Source organism: Oreochromis aureus, linkage group 10 (assembly GCF_013358895.1).
Source record: "Oreochromis aureus strain Israel breed Guangdong linkage group 10, ZZ_aureus, whole genome shotgun sequence".
NCBI lineage: Eukaryota > Metazoa > Chordata > Actinopteri > Cichliformes > Cichlidae > Oreochromis > Oreochromis aureus.
The window spans coordinates 22,251,876-22,276,404 of NC_052951.1; the positions used below are offsets into that span (position 1 = coordinate 22,251,876).

General features: G+C 39.3%; 2 protein-coding genes across 2 annotated transcripts in view; one reads left to right on the top strand and one right to left on the bottom strand.

Annotated features, from left to right (window-relative positions):
• Nucleotides 1-11,046, top strand: part of sept8a (septin 8a) — a 29,725-nt gene extending 18,679 nt beyond the window's left edge. The window contains exons 6-10 of the mRNA XM_031725924.2: nucleotides 202-298; nucleotides 6,474-6,642; nucleotides 6,806-6,938; nucleotides 7,953-8,122; nucleotides 9,890-11,046. Coding sequence (XP_031581784.1) covers nucleotides 202-298; nucleotides 6,474-6,642; nucleotides 6,806-6,938; nucleotides 7,953-8,122; nucleotides 9,890-9,893 — 573 coding nt within the window. The 3' untranslated portion in view covers nucleotides 9,894-11,046. The remainder of the gene's footprint in view (nucleotides 1-201; nucleotides 299-6,473; nucleotides 6,643-6,805; nucleotides 6,939-7,952; nucleotides 8,123-9,889) is intronic.
• Nucleotides 11,047-13,664: 2,618 nt separating this feature from the next.
• Nucleotides 13,665-23,143, bottom strand: ccni2 (cyclin I family, member 2). Its single transcript, XM_039618291.1, has 7 exons — nucleotides 22,637-23,143; nucleotides 21,351-21,507; nucleotides 20,739-20,873; nucleotides 20,341-20,415; nucleotides 19,394-19,534; nucleotides 16,254-16,553; nucleotides 13,665-15,295 (listed from the first exon to the last, which is right to left on the bottom strand). Exons 2-7 carry the CDS (start codon nucleotides 21,462-21,464, stop codon nucleotides 14,966-14,968), a joined length of 1,095 nt encoding a protein of 364 aa, XP_039474225.1. The 5' UTR covers nucleotides 21,465-21,507; nucleotides 22,637-23,143; the 3' UTR covers nucleotides 13,665-14,965.
• Nucleotides 23,144-24,529: the final 1,386 nt, after the last annotated feature.

A 24,529-nucleotide genomic window follows, 5' to 3' on the forward strand; every position in this document is an offset into this window, starting at 1 on the left:
GCTTTGCACTGATGTGGTTTGGTTGTGAAGGATAAGAGAGCGTTGTAGTACAATTTACACCACAGCCGACTGAAAATCGACTTGTTCTGTGAAGAATAAAAAAAATCTCTTTAGGGAGTGTACCCTGGTCCCCTGCTTATTGCACCCGTAAGAACTTTTTTTGTAAAAAGCTTTTTGACACTGACCTGTTTTTCTGTGCAGGCCCATCTGCCATTTGCTGTAGTCGGGAGTGTGGAAGAGGTCAAAGTGGGGAACAAAGCAGTGAGGGCCAGACAGTACCCTTGGGGTGTCGTTCAAGGTGAGAAATGCTGACAAGAAATGTAACCACAATATGTTGTGTTTGTATTTTACAATCAAATAGCTGGTTTATTAAAGGATCATTTCTTGTTTGACAAAAATAAAGTGTTTTTTTTTTTCTTGTAATATACCACATATTATATATCCTCAGTCAGAGAAAATGGTTATATTCCATAAAGTACTTTTTAATCACAACTAGTCACAACAGGCAATGTTTTTTTCCGGTCCTTTGTCCAGTGTTGGTGAGCCTATGCAAATTAATAGCTGACAGGAGTGGCACCCTGTGTGCTCTTCTGCTGCTGTAGTCCATCTGCTTCAAGGTTGCAGGGTGTTCAAAGATGCTCTTCTGCATTGTAGTAAATGATTATTAGTTTTGCCTTGCTATCAGTTCAGAGAAGTCTGGTCACTCCCCTCTGACCTCTGACATCAGCAAGGCCTTTTCTTCTAGAGCACTGCTAGTCATCAGATATTTCCTCTTTTTTGAACCATTCTCTGTAAACTCTAGAGATGCCTCTGTGGGGAAAAATCCCTGTAGATCAGCAGTTTCTGAATTACTCAGCCAGCCACTCTGGGATCAAAAACCATGCCACATTCAAAGTTGCCTAAGTGACCTTTCTTCCCCTTTCTGATGCTCTTGTCTGAATTTCAGCAGGTCATCTTGACCTTGTCTCTTTGCCTAAAATTTCTAAGTTGTAATTGGCTAATTAGGCATTTGCATTATTGAGCGGTTGAATAGGTGTACCTAATGTGTGACAGGTGACTGTTTGGGATATTGGCACTTAAAAAATCTTGGAAACGCTGAACTGTTGTACAGTTGCTGTTATGCTGTTTTATAAGTTTGCTTGATTTTCTTGTTTTTGCTGGGCTGTGAATGTGGCTGAAAGTGGTCATGTGGGATTTTTACCTTTTGTTTATTTTTATATATCTGAGGAAGTAGGTGACTCAGTGTCCTTGTGCCTGTGTTTGGGTGTTCGTGTGGATGTTTTGCCATCTTAAAAGTCATACCAGGCAGTAACAGGCAGTAACTCTGTATTTGAGAAAGTAGAATGAGAAAAACAATAAAGCCATTGGAAAGAAAAGTAACCTGCAGGAATCACTGAATTATTATGTGCAGTAAAAAATAATATATGACTGACAAAGCTCTGAATCATATGATTAATTTTTAATTAAAAAAACAAAACAAAAACTAGTAGCTGGACTTACTACTTTTTTGTTGTTCTTGTTTTTTATTTGTTTGTTTGTTTTTTGTTTGTTGAGGACATTTTACTCAGCTAAGTATCCTTGGTGAAGGATGTTTCCTGCACGTGGCACAGTGGCGAGTGCATCCCACAGTTTTCCTGTTTATTTTTACCCGCTCTGTTAATGCAGAGTGCCCTCCACAGCTGACGGTGTCACTTTATGCGGAGTGACACTAAAATGAAGTATGGACATCGTTTTGTCAGTGTCTCTGTGCGCACGCAGACAGTTTATCGTTAACGATGTCTCGTCTTTAGCTTCATGCATTGTGTTTGTAGGCGTGCAGAGCCTGGATGTATGCCTGGATATTGGCATGAATGCGTTGCCCGTGGAGACGTCACTTCTCGAGTCTGGTTTCTTGGGATTTTTTGTTTCCCACAGCTCATTCCTCTGTGTTTGTCAATGATGGTAAACAGTTTAATTTAATAATCACACACACACACACACACACACACACACACACACACACACACACACACACACACACACACACACACACACACACAGATTTGCTGTGAGAATATTGCTGCTCATGTGGGAGTCATCCTCTCATAGAACCTCGCTCACTCCCTTCCACTCTCCCTCCATCTCTCACTTCCTTCCTTCCTTTTTCGTTTACTGCTCCCTCCCTCACCCGTCCTCTCTTCCTCTCCTCTCTCCATTATCTACTGACCACTCTCATTCTCCAACCCTCAGAGGACACTGTGGTTATTTCTAAAGCCTGCTGCGTGTCTCCTGTGGGATGGATTCCTCTGGACTTATCGGTCACTGTGCTGCTCTAGTCCAGTCAACCATCCGACAGACTGGTGCTTACTGCAAAAACAATTTGTCAGCCCTGCTGTAAGCTCATTTCTTTACTGCTTGCTTACATATATATATATATATATATATATATATATATATATATATATATATATATATATATATATATATATATATATATATATATATATATATATATATATATATATATATATATATATATATATATATATATATATATATATATATATATATATATATATATATATATATATATATATATATATATATATAGATATTACACAACACACAATAATGTACTATAGTTGCAAGCAGGTATGTAGTATTTGTTTATTTTTGTATTTAGAAACAACTATAATTTGTGCAGTAGGCTCTTGAAGCTTGTTGTTGTCTGCATGGTATTGTCTCATCAGTGAGGTCCATCAATGTCTGGCATCAAAAGTCTAAATTGATGGGATATAATACAGCAAAGCTGCTTCCATTTTGACTCAGCCCTGCTTTCACACTGATTGCTCATCATTCATACAATACACTTGTCACAGTATCTGAGCACAGAGGTCTCTGTGTTTTACAACATGCAGCTGACTGAAGGGAGGCTTACTATCTGTGGAAACAGTTTGTAGATGCCAGATGTCATATAGATGGGTTATGGTAACCTCTTGAAGAGTCATGAGAAATTTCCATGGGCTTGAAGAAAGACAGACGAGGGCTGTCTGCTGACTAAAAGAGTTATTCAAGGGGTCTTAGTGTGTGTGTGTGTGTGTGTGTGTGTGTGTGTGTGTGTGTGTTTTATCTTCCCCAAGATCTCATTGTGCTGTTATCTCTGAACTCCAGACATCTGTGACACGTAGCAGACCTTCTCTGCAGCTTTCTATGTGTTTTACTATTTACACATGAGTGTGGTTGGATAGAAAACAACACAAAATTAAGAATATTTTTCTGGTATCAAATTACACATCCGTAATCACGTAAACGGTAAATACTGAGAATGTATAGACTTATGCAAGTTCAGAAATGTACATTTGTTTTTGATTAAAAAAAATGTATTATTTAGCATTAATTTACTCAGTAAAAGTATCACTAAAAGCAACTAAATAATCACTGACCTGTCCGTCATATGCTTGGTTTTAAATTTTTTCCACAGTAGCTTATTTAACCATTAAAAGTCAACAGCAGAAAGCAGAAATAAACAGTGACCCTGGATTTTTAAATTCAGAACTCCTCACCAAACACGCCTGAAGACTCGGCACCAGCCAAACAGCCTCACTGTAAAAGGGAATTATTTGACCACAATTTATTAACGTTCTCTTATACAAACGAGTAAAAAAAAAAAAAAAAAAAAGACCCGGCCCAAGAGGAAATGATCATGCACTAAAGTAATATGAGGTGAGATCACGTCTTCATACTGTAAAAGACAGCACTGCTGCTTCCCATTTCCCTGCATGAAGTACGGCATGTACTTTACAACATCACTCGCTTTTATTACCATTTAAATATCGTAATAGTATATACATATAGTATGTATGTATATAAGCCCACAGCAAGACAGTGAGAGATTAGCAAATTGTGAATATTTCCATCTGTCCATCTTAAAATTCTTAAAGAAATCATAAATGATCCAGAACATTGTACATGTGCCCAAATTGTTTTGTATTTAAATGGTTATAACCCATTACTGTACTGTAATAAAATTAAAGGGTTAGGGTTAATGTTCCATGCCAATATTTTCTTGTCAGTGTGAAAACCTGTTGTAATTTTAAACAACTCTATATAGCCCACGCTTGGCTAAGGCTTTTTGTCAGCATTTGCCCAATAAGTCAGTGAGTTGACCTTGAAGACCTTGGTGGATGTAAGCCAGATTTTAATGGATAGTTAACATGACCCCACTCTACACCTCTACTAAATTTTATCGGAATTGTTTCAACACCGTTTGAGCTATGGTGTTTACAGATAGAATGACACGCAAACACTATCAAAAACCTACCTACCTCCTTGGCGCAGGGAATAAATATTTGGAAAGCAGTAAGGAATTCAAGGATTCAGCAGAGACCGAAGGATGTATATGATGAGGCAAAGCTTTCCCTAATCTGTAATATTTATCTTTGAAACTCCAAACATCTGGAAGCCTTTCCAAAGACTCATGGAGCAGTTAATCAACCCAGTACAAACCGATCATTCTAGATTTTTAATTGCATGAATGCTTACTTTTGCTAACTTTATTTGGAGCCACATCTCTCTTCCTTGCTTCTATATTTCTATGCATGTGTCTGTGTACCAGCAGAGCCATGTGCTTCTGTATCTTGAGGGCTCAGTGCTGCAGTCAGTTGGAGAGTTGGCCTTCATTCAGCCCTCACGGGGGGTGTGGTGGTGGTGGTGGTGGTAGTGTGCAGAAGAGAGGCTATTAGATGCCAAATGAACAATAATTTTCTGTAGCCTGGATGCAGCCCCAGTAAACGGCTAGTTTCTATTTTAACCCATGTTTTTTCCACTAATGATGTGCGGTTAGCCAGCAAATTTGAGCAAAAAATACACGAGTGACTGAGTCATGCAGCTGAATGACTGCTGCTTTTTTAAATTAATTTTGGTTTCAAAAGAATTTGTTAGTTTATTTTGTGTTTTGTCCAAGTCTAATAATGGAATGCCTTATTTTTTTTAAAGTTACCCTTTGTTGTTTTGCTGAAATATTTATGTTGCATTGTTGTATTTTAACGTCATCCTCTGCAGACTTTCACATCTGTGTCCACCTGGAAAAGCTAATTGCATTGCTAATTGTGCTTTTTGAATGCCACCACTGTTGTTTATTCATCCTTAGAGCTTCTGGTGGTATTTAAACACAATGCCTTTGTATTTTCTCACCATGGTGACCTTTCTTCACAAACCGGGTCTGAAGCAACCAAAGTAATCTTAAGGGGTTGCTGAGTTTTGCCAGTAGGTTGATGACCTTGACTTTCAACAAATTTTTTAATGAGTTATGCTTTTATTTTTTTTAGTTTAGTCAAACAGTCTATTAAGATATCCTTGGGGTCTACTAATACTCCATTCATTGTTCTCCAAATTGTTTCTTGTTATTTAAAAACAAAACAAAAGAAGCCTACTGAAGATGTTTTTCAAGTTAGTTTCCAATATAGACAAAAAGAGATTGAATGAACTCAGAAGGTATCAAAAGTTTTTATTTAATGTGCTAAAGTCTTGCCTTGCATGTTTGATCTGAACAAATGATGTTGAGATGTTGCACACAAGTTAAACACTTTTTATTTTTATTTTATTTTAATAAGATTTCTCTCAGCAACAGCAGATCTGTAGCAAGCATTGGGATTCTCGCTAGCTATAGTTGAATGGAAGATCATCGTTTTATGGTGGGAAACTGTCAGTATTAGCTAAAATACAAAACTGGCGTCAGAACTTCAGTAAATAATGGCAAATGGACTGCATTTATATAGCTGGTTTATAGTACTTCCTGATCTACAGTCCCCCAAAGTGCTTGTTTGACTTTTCTTTCTGCCTGTATTAGCTCTTTATTACTCACTTGTTTGTTTTTCTGTACAAAATGATTCAGTCCATCTTAGGTTTTCCTGCTATTACAGATCTTAGCTTTGGCCTCAAAATGAAACCCATTTTATTATCAGAACAGTCCTTATTGTTTTGATGGGGTGAGGTGACCTGTGACTGAGTGGATGCCCAGGGCACCCATCATCCCCTTTCCCCTCCTCTGCTGTCAGTCTGTGAGGCAGGAAACACTTCCTGCCCTTTCGTCACCATGAAGGCATTTAAGTGTGAGACTCACTCAAACGTGAAACTAAAGTGAAAGTTCTCTCCAGTTGAACAAGTGAGCATGAAAAGTGCAGAATATGAAAAAATAGCTTTGGTTTAATTTAATCACTCAGGATGGCGTATATGTACATGCCGAATTATCTGTTCCCTGTGGAGGGTTCACATTCCTGCTTTTAAGAGGAAGAGAGGCTGAGGGAGTGACAGATGGCATGTTAAAGTCATTTGAAAATGATGGCCAGGCACTGAATGAAGGCGTGAAGCAAGGACTGAAAACACAACATTATTTGGACACCAGAGGAGTCTAATGTGGAGGGAATAACTAAAATGGCCTCCTGAGTCTGAGTCTCTGCTGCTGTACTAATGGCGTTCTTTATTTGTCCTTTTAGTTGAGAACGAGAGCCACTGCGACTTTGTAAAACTCAGAGAGATGCTGATCAGAGTCAACATGGAGGATCTGAGGGAGCAGACACATGCCCGCCATTATGAGCTGTACCGGCGCTGCAAGCTCGAAGAGATGGGTTTTAAAGATACAGATCCTGACAGCGAGCCATTCAGGTAGATGGTGGACACACCCAGTGCAACACAGACAATGTGTTTATAGAAAGGCTCACACAGTCAACCAACTGTCAACAGCAATGAAAGCAAACGATTATCTTTTAAAGACTGTGCCTAATCTTTCTTTGTTTCTGTTCTCTGTCCTGGCTTTACTGCTCTGCAGCCTTCAGGAGACGTATGAGGCTAAGAGGAAAGAGTTCTTGGGGGATCTGCAGCGCAAAGAGGAAGAAATGCGGCAAATGTTTGTCAACAAAGTAAAAGAGACGGAAGCAGAACTTAAAGACAAGGAGAGAGAGGTCAGTCTGGAAAAGCCGAGCTGTCGTTTATTTGATAGTCAATTGCACCTGACATGTCCACAAATCAACTTCAGGTGCATTTGGTCACAAGATCAGAAATAATGTGCTCACAGTTTTGCATGACATCTGTAAAACCTGGTGAGTTCAGTACATTTTAACATATGACAAAGTGTCTGCACATGTGAATGACCGGACTCTGTTTGTATTGGTTTATCCTAATCACTCATGTCTGGCGCCACTGTGAGAAAGTACCAAGACCCTCATCACACTATTTCCCTACAGTGAGGCTCAAAGTTATGACTCAGTGTCAGTTTAGGAAGCTGTGACTACACAGAAAGAAATGCACAGATCAAACACTTTAAGTTATTGCTTGTAACTTAACTGTATGTCTGATCTAAGATTTGTCTTGGCATTTTTAAATGTTGTGCAGTTTCTACAGTTTACCACCAACTTTCTCAGTGTTGGAAAGAGATGGCGTCTTCGCCTCCCATCATAGTATTACGATTAAAATCTGCAATAGTGCATTCTTGTGCATAAAATGTTGCTAAGGGCTCCCTGTAACCATAAAAAACACACTTTAGGTCTATAACACCTGCATTTAATAGTTTCTGTTTTGTTTGAGTGTCTACTTGTCAACTATACAGGGTCCTCAAAAACACTTTGAGCAGCCGTGCAGTGCATCCAATGTTATACATACCAAAGTGTTGCATACTGCAATACCAGATGAAGGTGTGTTGTCGACCATAAGGGAAGCAGTGCATGACTAAACAGGGGGATGCCCTGTTTTTCACCGCACTTTATAATATGGTTATTTAACCTGCTCTTAGTATTATAACCATGCATGACAAAATTATATACACTGAAGAAAATATAAGAAAAGCCGATGTTCAGTTCAGTTTGAGTATAAAAGTATTAGTCAGACAAACTCTTCCTAAACTGCCCTTTCTTCTAAAGTTTCGTCTCTCTTGTCTTCATCCCGTTTGTCCGTCACCACACTCGTCTTCTCCCCCTCAGTTGCACGAAAAGTTTGAGCAGCTGAAACGGATGCACCAGGAGGAGAAGAAGAAGGTGGAGGATAAGCGGGGATACCTGGAGGAGGAGATGAACGCCTTTAACAAGAGGAAGGCGGCAGCCGAGACGCTGTCCTTATCTCAGCCTGTCAAGAAAGACAAGGACAAGAAAAAGTAAGGCAGTCCCTCCTTTAAGTCACTCACTCGTGTCATTCTTCTCTCAGTAACAGGAAGCTGCTTCTTTTTTAAACCCTACTCCTTTCTTTAAGTAATCCTCTTGCCTTTCACTGTGTGCCTTCAGAACCTGAAATGATTTCCCCGCTGCTCTTGTCCCTTCTTGATTTGCTGAGTAACACTGATACACGAGGTTAGCATTCTGCTAATTCCCGTGGCTTTATGGAGCCTTGAATAGAGCGTGTTTTGCTGCTTTAGACCTGTTGTCGACCTGTCTCCAATACACAAGCATTTCAGCTGTTATAAAGGCCTGGCATGCGTTAAGGAAACTTCCTCTCCTTTTTGTCCTGCCCAAGCTTAACATTTCCTGTGCTTTCACTCTTTCCTTTCGCCTCGCTCTAATTATTCAGGATACTCAGTGAGGAGGTAGTGAAAACCTCAGAAAGGGCAAAACTGATGTTTCAATAGGGGTGTGCTCATCGTGTACACTGTTGTTAAATCTTCCACTTTATACTTTATGCTTTCTTTTTAAGTACAATATTGCACTGAGATGCATAGTGATCTATAGCTCACCCATCACAGCAGGGATCCAGGTGCTGCGGTTGTTTCAAAGCTCAGTTGGCATTGTTTTGAAATTCCTTCGTTTAAAGCTGCATTCTAAGAACCTTCAGCTTGTTTTGTCTTTAGACCGACTTGTTCACATACTTTTGATAAGATACTTTTTTCTGGTTTAGTCTTGGCCTTCTGATGGGATAAAATGATAAAGTGACAATCCTTTATATGCAAAAGGTCAAGTCTAGTAAAGCAAAGACACAAAGTACAACTTGACTGTTGAAGCTATAAAATGAGTTCGATCTTAGACCAACATTTTTGCTCAGCCTCCATAAAACTCATGTAGTAAAACACAAGTTTTGCTTGAAGTTTCTTGAAGCTGATAACCTTTTGAAATCCTTATGAGGAGCTACCAAATGCAAGTTCAGTACTTGCAAGTTCAGAACCAACTTTTATCTGCTCAGTTTATCATGAAATGACCTGGCCACGAAGCTTCTACCTGCCTGTCCTGTGAATATGGGGCACATATATCAAAAAATAGCAGTAATTCCTGCACATTCCTTCAGGATTTTGAGTTAAAGCTGAAAGTCTGCACTTTAATCTCATATTGATGATTTCAGTCAATATCCACTGTGGAGACCGTTTCAGACAGTCAAACGTGTACAATGTTCAGGTTTCACTTTACTTCGTCTGTCGTGTAGCTCCTTTTCAGTTCTTTATCTGTGTTAGTTTTGTTTTGTTTTGTTTGCTGGCGGTCCCTGACACACTGTATCACAATCAGAGCTGGCTTTGGGTGAAGCTTGTGGCCGTCTGAGTGGTTAAAAAGCATCTCGGTGTGTATGCCAAGCTTTGGTCATAGGTGAAATCTTCATGGTCATTCCCACCAAGTTCACCCGACATATGGCTCCATCTTGTGGCCGCTCACGTGCATTACTCTTGTTCATGTTGCAGAACTTCCATTTTGTGCTTTTCCGAACATCATTTTTGGCCGTTTCACTCAGGACTGATGTTTGAAGTAATCATCATACAGAGTGTAGTTTAAAAGGTTCACACCTCTTTCACCAGCACACGCGCTACGATTTTATCTGAGCTTCCTAACTTCTTTGCTTCAGTGCTCCTTTTCTGATCCCTCTCTTTTATTTCATTTATTATTTCAGTAAAGTCGCTGTTTGTTCATTCGATTTATTTTGTTTATTGTTTGTGGTTGTTTTTCAGTTAATTTATGGGCGCTGTATACCCTTCCACACACGGCCATGGATTTGTCCTCCATCACCATAGCAGCGACAACATCTGTTTTTTGTTGGTTTGTTTGTTTGTTTTCGTTTGTTTGTTATGACATTCCATCTTGATATTGTGCACACGGACCAAAGACACTGAGGATGATGATGATGGTGAAGCCACAGGGAAGAAAAGAGTGAAAGATGGTGAGAGATGATGAGCATAAAATATTCACAGTCCATCAGAGGCCATCTCATTTATTCAGGATCTTTGTTTGTTTGTTTTTTTTTTTTTTTTTTTCTTCCTTTGGACACTTTTTTAAAAATATATATGTATGTATATGCGTTTTGTTTTGCTTAATTGTGATTTAAATATATTGTTGTTTTCTTTTTGTTTCTTCATTAACTATCCACACAAGAAATAAGAGCTTAAAACCATTCAAACCTTTGACTGTTTGGTACTACAACGTAACACCTGGGCAACATTTTTGAAACTCTTCAGCAAGTATTAAAAAAATAATAAGATGTGCTTAACTCTTTTTTTAATAGAAGTGACACTTCCAAAGAAGATATCAGTAAAGATTTTTGTTTTTAAATACATGATCTTTCTGAAATATTGCCCAGATAAAATGTGTCGGTTAAAGTCGGTTAAAGTTGTTTTTTTTTTATCAATTAAGCCCAAATAATATACTTAAATAGCAATAACTGAGCACCTGTGTACTGCATATTGCATACACATAGGTGCTGACAGCCTAAACCTAATAATCCTAAGTCTTTTAAAAAAATGTATGCAATATTCTGGTGCTGTTTCAGTTTAACTCATTAAATGTATGTGAATATTTTCTAGAGCTTACCAAGCTTAATATGCAAAATGTACTAGTTTTTAAATCTGATATTGTTATAAGAAGCACATATGATTGTGTACATTGTCCGTAAGTGATTTAACTTTATTGTAAACGGTGAGTTGATCGTCTCGATGTGACTGTTATGACAGTGGACGCAAACACAAAGCCAGTATATTGACGTAAACCCAGGATTCAGGAAACTATTCAGCTTGATGTAGACGCGTTTACACTCAGATGTAGAAGAGAGCAGCTGTATTTACTGTGTGTCTTTTGGAAATAAATGCAACCCCCCCCACCCTTCCACTCCTGACTTTGATGCGTCTCTGCCATGATTTGTTTGTCTATATTTACCCAGCGGGGAGCTGAAAGTGAAGCACAGGCAGGTGAAGACTCTCATTCCCTCAGATGCGCATTAAGACAGCACACAGAGGCTGACGGCCCCTCGCTGTAACCCAAACAGCTGCCAGCTTGAGGCAGTGTTTCCTGTGTAGCGATCTCTAACTGAAGAACAAAGTGCTGTTTGCTTAGCACACAATCCTCCCTGCTTTCACCATCGCTGCTCACCTCTGTTGGGTGTGGCTGTGTGTTTGTCAAAGGAGCGAGAGCTTGGAAAAGGTTTATGTGAAATGCATTGACCTTTTATGCAATTTGTGTCCTCCCTTCAGTTTGCATTTCAGCTTTTTCATCATTCCAGTATGAAAATATAAACTATGGTAATTGGGAACAGAGTGGTTTGTATAAGTTGACCTAATTGCTGTCCAGGAGTATCTTAATGAAAGATAGTAAATATCAAAAAAATGACAAACTATTAAAGTAAACTCGTACGAGCTGACGCTGGCCACATCCTATCCAGTTCCTTCCCCACTTCAGTTAAGTTCTTTCATTATTTAGAATTCTACAGATTTCTTTTCTGGACACTCCATCTGTAACTTCTTCGCCAAAGGGATCCCTGACCACCCGATCGAGGTCATGGGTCATAAAAGGTGGATCTTCATCAACCTCAGTCATCACTGCTGCTTTCTGTGAGCATCTGCCTGGGCCACCAACTGGGCAGATGCTCATAAGTGACCGGGATCTTTGTTCACTCCGTCCACCATTCTCTTTCAATAAGTAACCTTTTCTAATTGAATGCAACTTAATATACAGACCTGCTTGCTCGTATTGAATATGAACAAAATATCAGATAGGTGAGGTATATTGTATTTTTACTGCACAAAACACTTAGTTTGTGTGTTTTGTGTCCTAATATGGTCATGTCATGAATACAGATCTGGGTATGAGCCCAGGGGCATCCCCCTTTTTCATGCAGCTAGTGTTAACTAACTGCTGTATGATATAACAGGTACTCTTTGAGACAAGTGCATTTCTTTTCTACATTTATATAACATGTATATAAATTCTATATTTCTTATCGATGAAAAACTACACAAACTATAATAATCTGTGATATATTTTATTGGGTAATTGATTCCTCTTTAAAGCATTAGGGAACCATCAAAAATAACCACCAGAACCCCCCCCTCCCCCCAAACTACTGTTATATATTCTTATTTTTTAATATTAGAATTATCCATGGTAATGATGATGATGATGATGATAATGATGATGATAATAATAATAATAATAATAATAATAATAATAATAATAAGTATTAGTATTTATTTTATTATTTTTATTATTATTTATTTTATTATTTTTTCACATAGACCATGTGCTCGACTCAATTAAACAGTTTAACTGTTTGAGATGGTTTTCCGTTTATTGTGAAGGATCTGCCAGCATTGGTATTATTCTGTCTACCACCTGCAGAGTTCACTGGACCTCATTCAGCCCTACAATATGTTCAGAGATCTCTCCTCTCTGTGCTTTAGTACACTAACACTCTGCCAACAAAGCTGCCTGCTAATCACCCTGACAGCCTCAATGTACATACTTGGACTGAGCCACAACATCAAAGCCAGTGACAGATATGTGATAGCTGCTGAGATGCATGACGTATTTCAGGGCTTTGACTAGATAAAAGGTTTTTACCTAATTACGACTGATTGTGAGCTCAAATTTTGTGGCTGAACGAACTACAAGCACAACAGACCACTGACAAAAGAAACTGCTTTACATAATTATGTATAGAGGCTCCAGTAAGTTCAGAACATTCATGGGAAATCATAATTTAACTTAAATAATATGCGCTGAAAATACTGGGCATCCAATATTGATTTTTGGCCTTGTCCCTTGCGCACAGAGATTTCTCCAGATTCTCTAAATCCTTTGATAATATGTACTGTAGGTGATGAAATATTTGCAAGTTTATGTTGAGGAACATTATTCCACAGTTTGTAGATGCAGTTTCCAGTCATGTTATTGACCTGCTGCCAAGTAATCAATTAGCTGTAAAATGTTCCACCACCCGTTTTTTTTTTTAGTGTCACCGACTTTTCCAGCCTTTAGTTGACCCCCCCATCCCAACTTTGTTTGGAATTGAGGTTGTATATTAAACTACTTGATCTTTCTCAAATAGAGTAATTGACAAAATCTCTAAATCTCAAGCAAAAATTGAGTAAAAAACTAAAAACCAAAAAATATCCAGCTAATAGGTCTTTTAACATTTGTATAGGAGACATCTTTAGGAATGAAAGCGGTTCAAGTTTTCCTTAATAGCAAATTAGCATTTTCCGCATCGCTGGTATTGAGCTAATCTGTTGACTTTCTTATTTTTTAATATATTCAAACAGATTTATTCAATAGCATTTTTTTTTTGCAGTTGCACTCTGCAGTACACACTGGTTACAATGAAGTCTAACTGTATACATGCAACAGACCAAACAGTGTTGTTTGGTAGATCCTGGCAACCTTCCAGTCTCATGAAGTTTTCTCCAACCAGCTGCAGACCTTTGGTATTGAAAAAAAAAAAATAAATCAGGAAATGACTTTATTTTTTGAAATCATAGCTTTATTTCTATGGTAGACAAAACAATAAGATATAGCTGCCTCAGTATCTGAAGGAATATGTGTGGCTTGGTCCAGATCGACTTGATGAGTCAAAGCAGACTTTACAAATGAGAAAATAACTAGTTCACATTAGAGATCATGTTACTGAGACTGAACACAATTTGAGCCACCTAAACAAAAAAAATAAAATCAAAGATCAGTCTCTCCAGCATTGGTAGAGCGGTGGAGGTAAAGTTCCTCAAGAGACACTGCGTTTCCATCCATCAGCCTTCATCAGTTTACAAATCAGAGGAAAGAATAATCCCATAGGTCAACCTCAGATTATCATACAGTACATAATTAAAAAAAATATTGCTAATTTATCACTGATGCTGCATCATCAACCAGATAATCTCATGCTGTCAAAAAAATCACCATTGTTTTTATTATTCTGCTCTAGTGTTGAATCAATCTCCCAAAGGTGCTCGGCTATGATATGTAACAGCTGCATAATTTAAACCAACTCAGGCTGAAACTTAATTTAATAAAAACCATTTGCATAATTAAGTCATGAAATAAAGCTTTTAAGTAAAAATGTAACTTTTCTAAATAAAAGGGTAAATAAACATTTAACAAAACTGGAAAACTTTAGTAGAGTTAAGATTAAAATAATAAAAAGAGGTTAAAAATATATAATTATTTGTATAAAAAAAGGAAAAGTTTTTTTTTTTCTTCTTTTTTTTTTTTAAATATCAAAGTGCTGTGTGGCTCGGGGAAGGGGGGGGCATGAGCACCGGGTTACCTCCAACTACATGTGGGCACACTGTCAAACTTGGAAAAGAAGCAAATAAACAGGCCTTCAAAAAAAAAAAAAAAAAAAAAAAAAAAAAAAAAAAAAAAATCTGGGGTTGATGTGAACCAAAGGTAGGTTGTAAAGTAAGGGGAAGGAGGCCTTTACAGGTAGAACAGCAACTTTGCACTAAAGAGAAACATTCAAATCTAATTTTGGTAACGTAAGTGATTCCCCACAGCTTCAGCTCAGCTGCCAAGAACAAGCCACAAAATCAGAATAAGACAAAAAAAAAAAAAAAAAATCCTGACACCTTCAGAGTCAGTAAGGACAAGTGCAAAGACGAGACTAAAGTAATACTAAATTTTACATTAGCCAACTCTTTTTGGAAAAAACATAATAATAAAAAAAAAAAAAAAATTTATCTTGAAATGTTATGGTTAGCGAGGAGCATCTGGGTCCCACGATGTCCTTATGGACGAAAGGTGGACGGTGTGAATAAAATGTCCTCCTAGTTGACGGCAGGGTGCAGTGGCGGGCACGACGAGATGTCCTCCTGCTCAAACGAACCGTCGCGATCGCTCCCCTCTGCCCCGGGAGTCGCTTCCTCGTTATACAGATTTCCGAATCCGTCGTAATACTCGTCCGAGTCCCCCTGCTCTCCATCGCCCCGGCCCCTCCTGGACTCTTGTAAGTGCCGCGTGGGGCTTTGGGCTCGCTCTTCTTCCTGGATCTGAGTGCTGTCGAAAATGTAGACGGCGTTGGTCGTCAGGGAGAACTCCAGGCTGTGCAGGTACTCGTCCACCACCTCTTTGCAGTGGATGAACTCCGCACTGTCAACCTGGGAGATGGGAACAAGAAGAAACATGATAATGTGTGTGAGATGAACAAGAAAAAGAAGAGACAAGCATGATGTAAACGTTGGCCTACAGACTATATTGTCGATTCTACTTTAGTCTATTATACTTCAGATGGTCCCACAGAGTAGGAAAGTCTTTCTTGTGACTGGTGTGTTCATATGCTTTTAAATGGAAATTGCAACATAATACAAACAATGAAGACAGTGTTTAAACAACATTTTGTTAGTTACTTCCTGTACAGGCTTGTTGCCAGGGTTACTGATAATAAGTTACTTTTCTAATTAAAAATTGGACATGGCAGCAAATAAGAGTTCAGTCCAATACTCTAGGATTTAAAGCATCTTGAGGCTTTTTGTGAATTGGTGGTATACAAATAGAAATACCTGATGTGCAACAGTTCCTACGATCAAATGTTTGTCGTTATGTCTCTGTCCTATGGCCTCAGCTTTATTTCTTATGCACAGATGAAAAGCTGAGAGCACAGTGGACATCAGTGACCGCCATGACACTAATTCGATCAGGAAAAAACAAAACAAAAAAAACAAACAAAAAAAAAACCCAACAACAAGGTTGCAAAGCAACTTGCAGATTTACAGCTATGGGCAAGGTTTTGGGATTTTTCCAGTTGGATTTTGAGATAGACTGCTTTGCTATGACTCATGGAGTGGACTGAAAGCGCTAGATTTTCAACATATTACATTTCTCTGCATGAGGTCAACAAACCGCCCAATACTGTCCAGGTTTTTGCCTGTGTTTTCCATTATCTCCCCCATTATCGCATACATGGTAAAATCTACTTGAGCTAAAAATCAACCACTGATTGCAGAATACATGAAACTGTTGGTTGGGCTGTAGTATGTGTTAATCCCTGAATATCTTGAAGATCTTGCGTTAAGATGTTTAACGTGACCAGAGAAAGCAGCAGGTGCTTTTTCTTACTTGTGCTTTCTTCAGCAGATCCGTTAACACGGAGAACCAGTCGGGTGTGAGTGCCTCCAGCTCCAAAGTGATGATGGCCAAAGCCAATGTGGAGCCCTTGAACTGCCAAAGCTGGTGGCAAGCCATACAGTGTTGCACCTGCCTGGTCCACAACGCCACCTGGAGGCCGGGAGGTCTCTTCTGATTCCCCAGCCCAACGGGGAGGACACCGGGGTCTGTTGCAGGGTACCAGCCGACACCGGATCCGAGACCGATGGACGGAATGAGGTGGGGGTGGCCGGAGACGAGGATGGCGTGGAACTAGGATGGACCAACGGGGGGAAAGAACATAATCGAGACCAAAATGTTAGCATAACGATGTCATTGTTATCTCATCGTCTGTCCACCCATCGCCCACTCCTAACCTGCTAGATTTATATCAAAGTATACCAGTGCATTTAACTGCACATCATTCATCCCTTTTACTCAAATTTCTCACCAACAAAGACATGATCAATCTGCAGATTGATCATCCACTCTTCATCAAAGGTGAGTGTAGAGGTCCAAACCTGAAGCTCTAGCAGTGCAGGTTTTGCTAATGAAGCCCGCCAAACCCCCCTCCTCTTTGTCCGACTGCTTATTGTAATCTCATTGTATCGTATCGTACGTGCAGTGCTTTTCTGTGTTACCGTTTGTGGGAGGTAACTGACAAACCTGAGTTGGGGCTCAGTGGAAAAAGAAGGTGGTTTTTCCAAATAGCAACATAAATTAATCTGCTTCACTAAAACCAGTGAGTACAGGCTGAATAAGCTGGCTCAGTCTTTTGGTTTAGATGAACATCCCGAGAATCAAAAAAAAAAAAAAAAAAAAAAAAAAAAAAAAAAAAGGAATGCATTCATCCAGCTTTTGTTTCAAACCCCGTCATTCATTTATTCACATAGCGTTTGGTTCATCTGCTTTATTTAGTCTTTTACGCTGTAGCAAATATAAGCCATGGGATTCAAAGAAAGTGCGATGTTCTTGGAGCTGCAGATTCAGCGGTGTGGCGCTAAAGTCACAACATAATTTCTTGAGTCCCCCCCCACCACTACACTTCTTTCTGGAGTCCTTTTCAGGGTAATGTAGCAGTAAACATGGTTTTTAGCGTCACACAGCTGATTGTGCTTCTCCAAGAGTTTCACTTGGATGTTGAAGAACGACGAGAGGTAACACGAAGAAAACTCTGTAAATCCTCTTATTTATTCATATCAAAGTGTCATGGTGGAGCGTCTGTGACAAATTAATCGATAGAGTCTATTGTTAGCCGTTTTGTAGACAACGGTAGAATACAGTTTTATTTAGTGAAGGGAAACTTCTTCAGGGCTGGGGGAATGTAATTGACATACTTAAAAGTATAGTTAAAGTATTTATTTGAATAGTACAAAGAGAGAAAATGTCTTTATTTTATTATAGTTTTTATTAATACATCATGTCTTTATTTTAAAAGTCTTGGATTTTGTAATACCTGAAAAGTCGAGCGCTAGGACAATAATAGATCCACAATAAGAACCGCACTCGGTAAACCTGTGACATAAATATCAGCCTGGAGGGGGAGTGCCATTTTTTTTCTTACAAGTTTAGTGGGGATTCAGCCTGAATGTGCCAAGCTGCTTTTTGGGGGGGACAGTTTATGGTTGGTGGCTTTAACAAGAAGTCAGAGACTGCTCTCAGAATCACGCTGTTATTTATACATTTGTTGGGAATGTTGGTGGTCGTTGAAGTGTGGGTTGAGACAGAGTCAGAATCCATGAGAAGACAAACAAAAAAAAAAACAAAAAAAAAACAAAAAAAACAACAATATTTAACTTTTCTAAAGAGTCAGATGCATTTGAAAGGGAGCATCACGAGTCGTAGGTAAAACTCGTAAAGCATGTGGCTGAGTTCAGTTTAACCATTTGTCAAGGCTGTATTCATAAAGCTTCCAGCTTCTGGCCTACAACCAGCCTTATTTCTATCACATGGATAAAGATTTTGCTTTAGAGCACCTTCACAGGCGAGACGTTTACCTCAGTCCCGTGAATTTTTGCTCTTTGACTTTCACTTAAAAGCATTATGAATACAGCCCGAGGCCCAACTGCACGAGGGGGGGGGGGGATCTAAATAGTGTGTGTGTTGACAGTTCAGAGAGCGGTTACCTCCTCAGGCAATGACTTGGGAAGATTTAACAAGTAGTGCCACAGATCCAAGCCGTAAACATGAAGCTTTTGAGCGGTTACCCTTGATATAATTTTAAGAGATCCTTGATCTTTTACCCTCCTGGCCGCTCAACTTTTAGGTCTCCACAGCGAGGCTGCAGGGTTCGTCAGAAGTGCCTTGGCCTGATATGCAATGTATTTTACTTTGCTTGCAGCTTGCACATGCAGCCTTCTGTGTTAGAGAAGCCTCATAACGCTTGATGTATTGCTTAAAAAACACAAAAACTTGATTTTGTCCACTCTGGAGACTGCAAGTCAAATCTTTAGATCACAAAGTGGCACTAAAGCTTTATTTTAATGTCAAGTTTAATTCCAAGTTGAATTCTTTCATCTGTTTACTCTGCAATGGACAAATTTAATAGTCTATGAATCACTAAATGTCATCTTTGCCAATGAATTAGAAAAAAAAAAAAAAAAAAAAAAAGAAAAAAAAATGTCTGGATTAAATCTTTGGAGGATTTATTTAAAATCTGGATTTCAGAACCTGAAAAACAAATTTGGAATTTTTGCTCATTAAAAATAAAGAAATAAAATCTGATGTCTTAAACAGTGGCATGAAGAAAAACACAATCCAGCTTTCCAGATATGCTTTGAGTGAAATGCAGGATTTGTTTATCAACTGAATGGAGTTTGTTATATTAATATGTATAACTGTAGGCACATTGAGTCATATCAAATAAATGCACAATCACTACGAGGACCAATTCTTTACTTTAGGGGGAGGTGAAGGTGTGAGGGTTTGTGAACGCCATCTTGAAGCAAACATGATGCAAGCATGACAGTTTTATGTGCGCTTTTGTACCACCTGTGTTTTTATGCAAGACCAGGACCTGAATTCATGAAGCATTTAGAGTTCAGGTCCAGATTAAAAAAAAAAAAAAAAAAAAAAAAATTGTCTGCTTGTCAATCTGCTGAATTCTCTCTTACTATGTGAATGAAGTCGATGGGTGTTGCGGTGTACAAGTCCCAGTGCAGCTTGTCTAGAATGATCCTCTCCATGCGAAGAATCTCCGCTGTTGAAAAGTTGCATCCACTCTGCACAACCAGGTCTTTAACAGAGCCTATAACCTGTTAAACACACACAGACAAAAAGGGAAATGAATAAATAATGTTTTGAAAATGCACTGAAGTCAGAGGTGTTTATTTTTTATTTCTATTTTTAAAATCATCATTGGCGATCATGTGCAACAAACTTGTGATTTTGTCGCCTTTGCCTTGAAACGGCAATAAGACGGAGTTAGTCTGCCATCAGTTTGCAACTGGTTGGCAACTACATGCAGTTTGTAATAACATTGCAATTTACTGTGATAAATCGGTGAAAATCCAATTCTGTTGCCATCTACATGCTAAATTAAGTGTCCAGTCAGAACCTCAGTTTAGAAAATTCTATAAATAGTGACATAGTTGCTGCAAGAATATTACCAGAATACATACAGTTGGCTAGTCTCCTGCTGAAAAGAGATGTGTTGCAGAGGAGTTTCAGTAATTTGCATAGACTGAATAAGATTGATTGCAAGGTTTTGGAAATCTGCACGTTTATAAATCAGACAGCAAATATATGCAAACCTTTACCAGTCAGTCTGAGAGTGATTGCAGTGAGTCTGAGTCACTGGCAACCTGTGCAATCACCTTGCAATCCAATGTGGAGGGTGAGGATATCACACGCTCAAGTAGTTGTGTGAAAAAACAAAAACAAAAAAAACCCCAACCCAATAACCAAAGTACATAAATTCAGTGCAGTCACCCGGCAACCACTGATTTTTTTTTTTTTTTTCTCCCCCCCACAGTCGCAAGGAGGCTGCCCTCCAATTTTACTCTGTGACTGAGCCTTAAACTCTTGGTTTCATTTTTGCATTGTAGCTTATTTCTCTTACCTCATCTTCCTCGTTGATTTTGGCAGCCAGAAGCAGTGAGGTAAAAGCAATGCATTTCAGGTACTTTGTTTGAGCCTATAAAACACAAAAGGATTTGTTTAGTTTGCCTCCATAAAGAAAGACCCGCGGGAATTAAATCAAACATCACAATTGATAACTTAAGTACATGATATGTTGCAACAGTACAGATCTGCCTCGTTCTCACCTCTTTGTTCCTGCAGCACTGGATAAACTAACAGCCCCTCAGGGTGTGCATACACAATATCAGCTGTGAAATGTGCGCAATGCAACTTTGAATTTTTGGTTGCATATGCAGCTTAATTTAAAACTACATAATCCATTATTCTAAAGTGTAAACCAAAAGCCAGACACCACCACCATCACGTGTTGTTGTCTACCTTCACAGTAGACAGCAGACGGTTGAGGACACACACTCCCAGTGCAAAGGTCTCTGGACAGAAATGAAACAGCCTGTTCATTTCTCCAAGCCAAAGGATCATTTCTTGGTGTTGGGATGAAGAGATGTCAGCACCCTGAGCGGGCAAAGGATAAAACCACCGATTAATGATTTACATGTGCAAAGAACTACATTTTAGATGAAAGAATAAAATGCAACCTGGCGCAAACCAGAACCTGTAAGGTTTCTGCTGTGGGTACCGCTTTAAGAGGCACAATGACAGCAACATAAAAACCAGATGACAGGCTGCCTTTCTATTATACCAGCTGAACTACTTTGAGATGAAGAGATTTATTGGTTCCTGTCATAAGAACGGCTCCTTTTACTGACCGAATCAAAATTGATTTTCTGTTGGCATCATTCCATTTTTTTATACCATTGAAAAAAAAAAAAAAAAAAAAAAAAAAAAAAAAAAAAGGTTTGAGCTGCCTGTAAAATGTCTGTGCTTTATAAACATTAAAAAAAAAAAAACAAAAAAAAAAAACACCTTTACTCTTGAAAATGCAAAAATGACATCCTATATTTATGCATCCCCTAACAACTATTGGCTCACCTGGATGCATCCATTTTTGAAGACTGGTACCTTCCAGAGGCGAGCCTCTCGGACCAGAGCGGCCTCCAGCAGGCCGTCCAGCCGACGGCTCTCCGCAGCTCCTGGGTTCTTCATCACATCCACAGCACAGGCCAGGCTGCACCCAGGGCACACACACCTGATGGTAGGGGGAGGGTTGGGTGAGACAAGAAGCAAGAGATTTTAAAAAGCTATCACATTCTTTTTCCTCTATTAATTAATAGAAGAAAAATGATAGCAGCTTAGTAAAGTTCAGGAAGCTGAAACGTTTCACAGAAACAGCAACTTGAGCAGCTTCTTTAAATATAAACCAGTTTTGTGCAAAAAAAGTGATTTCCACGATCCACAGTAGAGATGAGTCAATCGATCCAAATATCGACAGTATCAACAGTAATATTAGTATTGGATTGATACTAATGGATAGGATTGATAATTGACCTTGTTTCTACCCCCCCAAGTTCAATATATTTCTCCTATTAATCAGAAAGGAGACACATTTGTCTAAATGCTGCCATTTAATGCAGTATTTTCAAAGGATATATAGGATTTCCTAATAATAAAGACCTCAGCAGTGGGGTCACATTACATGTTTAATTACAACTATTAAATAACAAAATTTCCTGTTTTTCCTGCATCTACTTTAGAATTTTTGTTTGTTTTTTAAAAATAGTTTCATAGTAAGAAAAAGAAAGTTTTATAATTAGAGGGAAGTCTGGGCAACAAGCTACCAAAGTTTAATCTGTAATTTTACACATGTAACCCAGAGAGTCGTGCTTACAGATGGATTTCATTTACTACAGCGGCATTTCTTCATCACGTAGAAAAACTGAAATGTTCTTTTGAGATTGCCTACAGAAGGTTAAAGCACCAGTATCGGTTCTGGTATCGGTAACACTGGGCCTGCGCTCACTTGGTATTGGCTCGAAACCGAAATTTGCAGCGGCGGTTTTTAGTCTGCTTTGGTAAACAATCTGCTCTACTCAGAAAAAGAAGCGAAGCAGGAAATGAACTGCGCGCTCAAGTCTGCTCGACAACAATAACGCCATTTTCCCAGACTTCGACACTGTTGACAAAATGCAAATTCGAAGTCATTTGAAAGTATGGACTTTGTTCTGCTGTGCAGTACGTGCAGCACAATGCAGACGGGCTCCAGGCGGGATAATGCGCCGCAGCTGCTCCTGCAGCCTTTTGCACAGTTGTTGCTGCTGCAAACAAAAACATTTGTTCCCGTTGAATTCGTTCCCTTTAACCCTCCACTTCAGCCTTACCTCTGCGATTTTAAAAGCCGAGTGTCTCTCCGACGGCAGGTGCATTTATACGGCTTTTAAATCAATCCATATCCATCGAAAGCATCCAGAAAACAAACAACAGAGGATGATGCTGTTCGTGAAGTCAATCTCGGAAGAAAAAGCAGGTCGGAAAGGTCGGAGATCCACCGCATTATATACGAAGAGCAGATACAATTTTTAAAAAGTAAAAAAAGGCGCCGAGTACCGAAAAAGCTGCGGGTGGTTGCAAAATGAGAGCAAAATAAATTAAAAAAAAAAAAAAGGTGGGAAGCGTAAAAAAAATCTGGGAGGATTTGAAGACAGGCTGTGTTTTGAACGACTAGACTCCGCCCACTGGCGTGACGTAACGCCGCCTGATAAACAGAAATGTGTTAGTGGGTCAGACATACGGGACCCGTCACACAAAATGGGCGAGCTCGCTCTGGAAATGGAAGATTTGTGCTGTGTGCAGCAGGAAAGTGATGGTGTTTGCTCAGGTGCTGAAATATAAGGAGCTGCTCTCGGTTTATCCTGTGTGGGAATCATTCCTGCTCAGAGGCAGAAGGATGAACAGCAGCTGGTCTTTCTACCTGAAAAATATTTCCATTTGAATCCCATCCATTCCTCTTCTCACTGCTGGGATGCTACTGGTCCTGTCCCTTTTCTTTCCCCTCCCCCCCAAAGTCCTTTGCTACAGCTCATTCCCCACAGGGCTGTGAGATCTTGCAGCCTCACAACTCTGTGGCTTTGTCTGATTTTACAATTAGGACTTTTTTATTTTAATGAGGTGGTTCAGGCACCTGATTAGGATGCCTCCTAGGTGAGGTGTTTCAGGCATGTCCTACTAGGGAAAGGCCTCAGGGAAGACCTAGGACATGCTGGAAAAATTATCTCTCTTGGCAGGCTGTGGAACACCTTGGTGCCCCCCCCCCCCCCATGAGGTGGAGGAGGTGGCCAGGAAGATAAAGACAGGGAGGTCTCAGTGTCTGAAAATGGATGGATGGACCTTTTCAGGTAGATCTTTTGTATAGCTGTGGGATAGAAAGCACATGTGTAATATGTATGCCTGCAAGTAAGAGGAAATCTTTAGTTTGACAGTGGTGTAGCTGGAGATGATTTGTAAGAGAGGGATAGCAGTAAGAGTAAAAGGGATGGTTTACATTATGGTGGTGAGACCTGCTACGATGTATTGTTCGCCCACAACTGGTGCAAAACACTGCAGCTAGATTTTAATCTGATGCAACCAACCAGAGCGTGTCATCCCAATTTTAGCTTCCCTTAACTGGCTTCCGGTTCATTTACTAATCTATTAAAAATTTTTTAATATGTCTTTAAGTCTCTTAGTGGTTGTGCCCCCTTTTATCTGTCTTAGCTGGTGCACCCATATGTCCTGCCTTGTTCTCTCAGGTCAGAGATGCTGAATATGGAGCTGCCAGGCAGGAGGAAAAGAGGAAGACCATAGAGAGATGGCAAGAAGGAGAAGGACTTACAGAAGGTTGGTGTGATAGAGGACACTAGGGATCGGGTGAGATGGTTGACTCCTAAAGAGAGCAGCCAGATGAAGAAGAAGAGTTTTGTTAATCTTTCTCTCACTGACATCAAAGTTCACCTTTCTTTCTTTGTGTTAAGTTTTGTTTGGTAATACTGTGGGTAATGTACTGCTAAGACACTGTTTACCTTTAGGACTACTCCTGAATTCTTAATCTGTAAACCTGAAATCTAATCTGACTGAAATTCTTTCCATAAGCCCGAAACTTGCAGTTCTCTGTAGCATTAAACATTTTGTGATGGCTGAAATGAATGTTAGTTCATGCACCACGGAGAGAAATGTGCATCTAACATTTTAATTTCCCTCAATCACATTACTCTTGCAAACTTGCTACAGGTTTTATC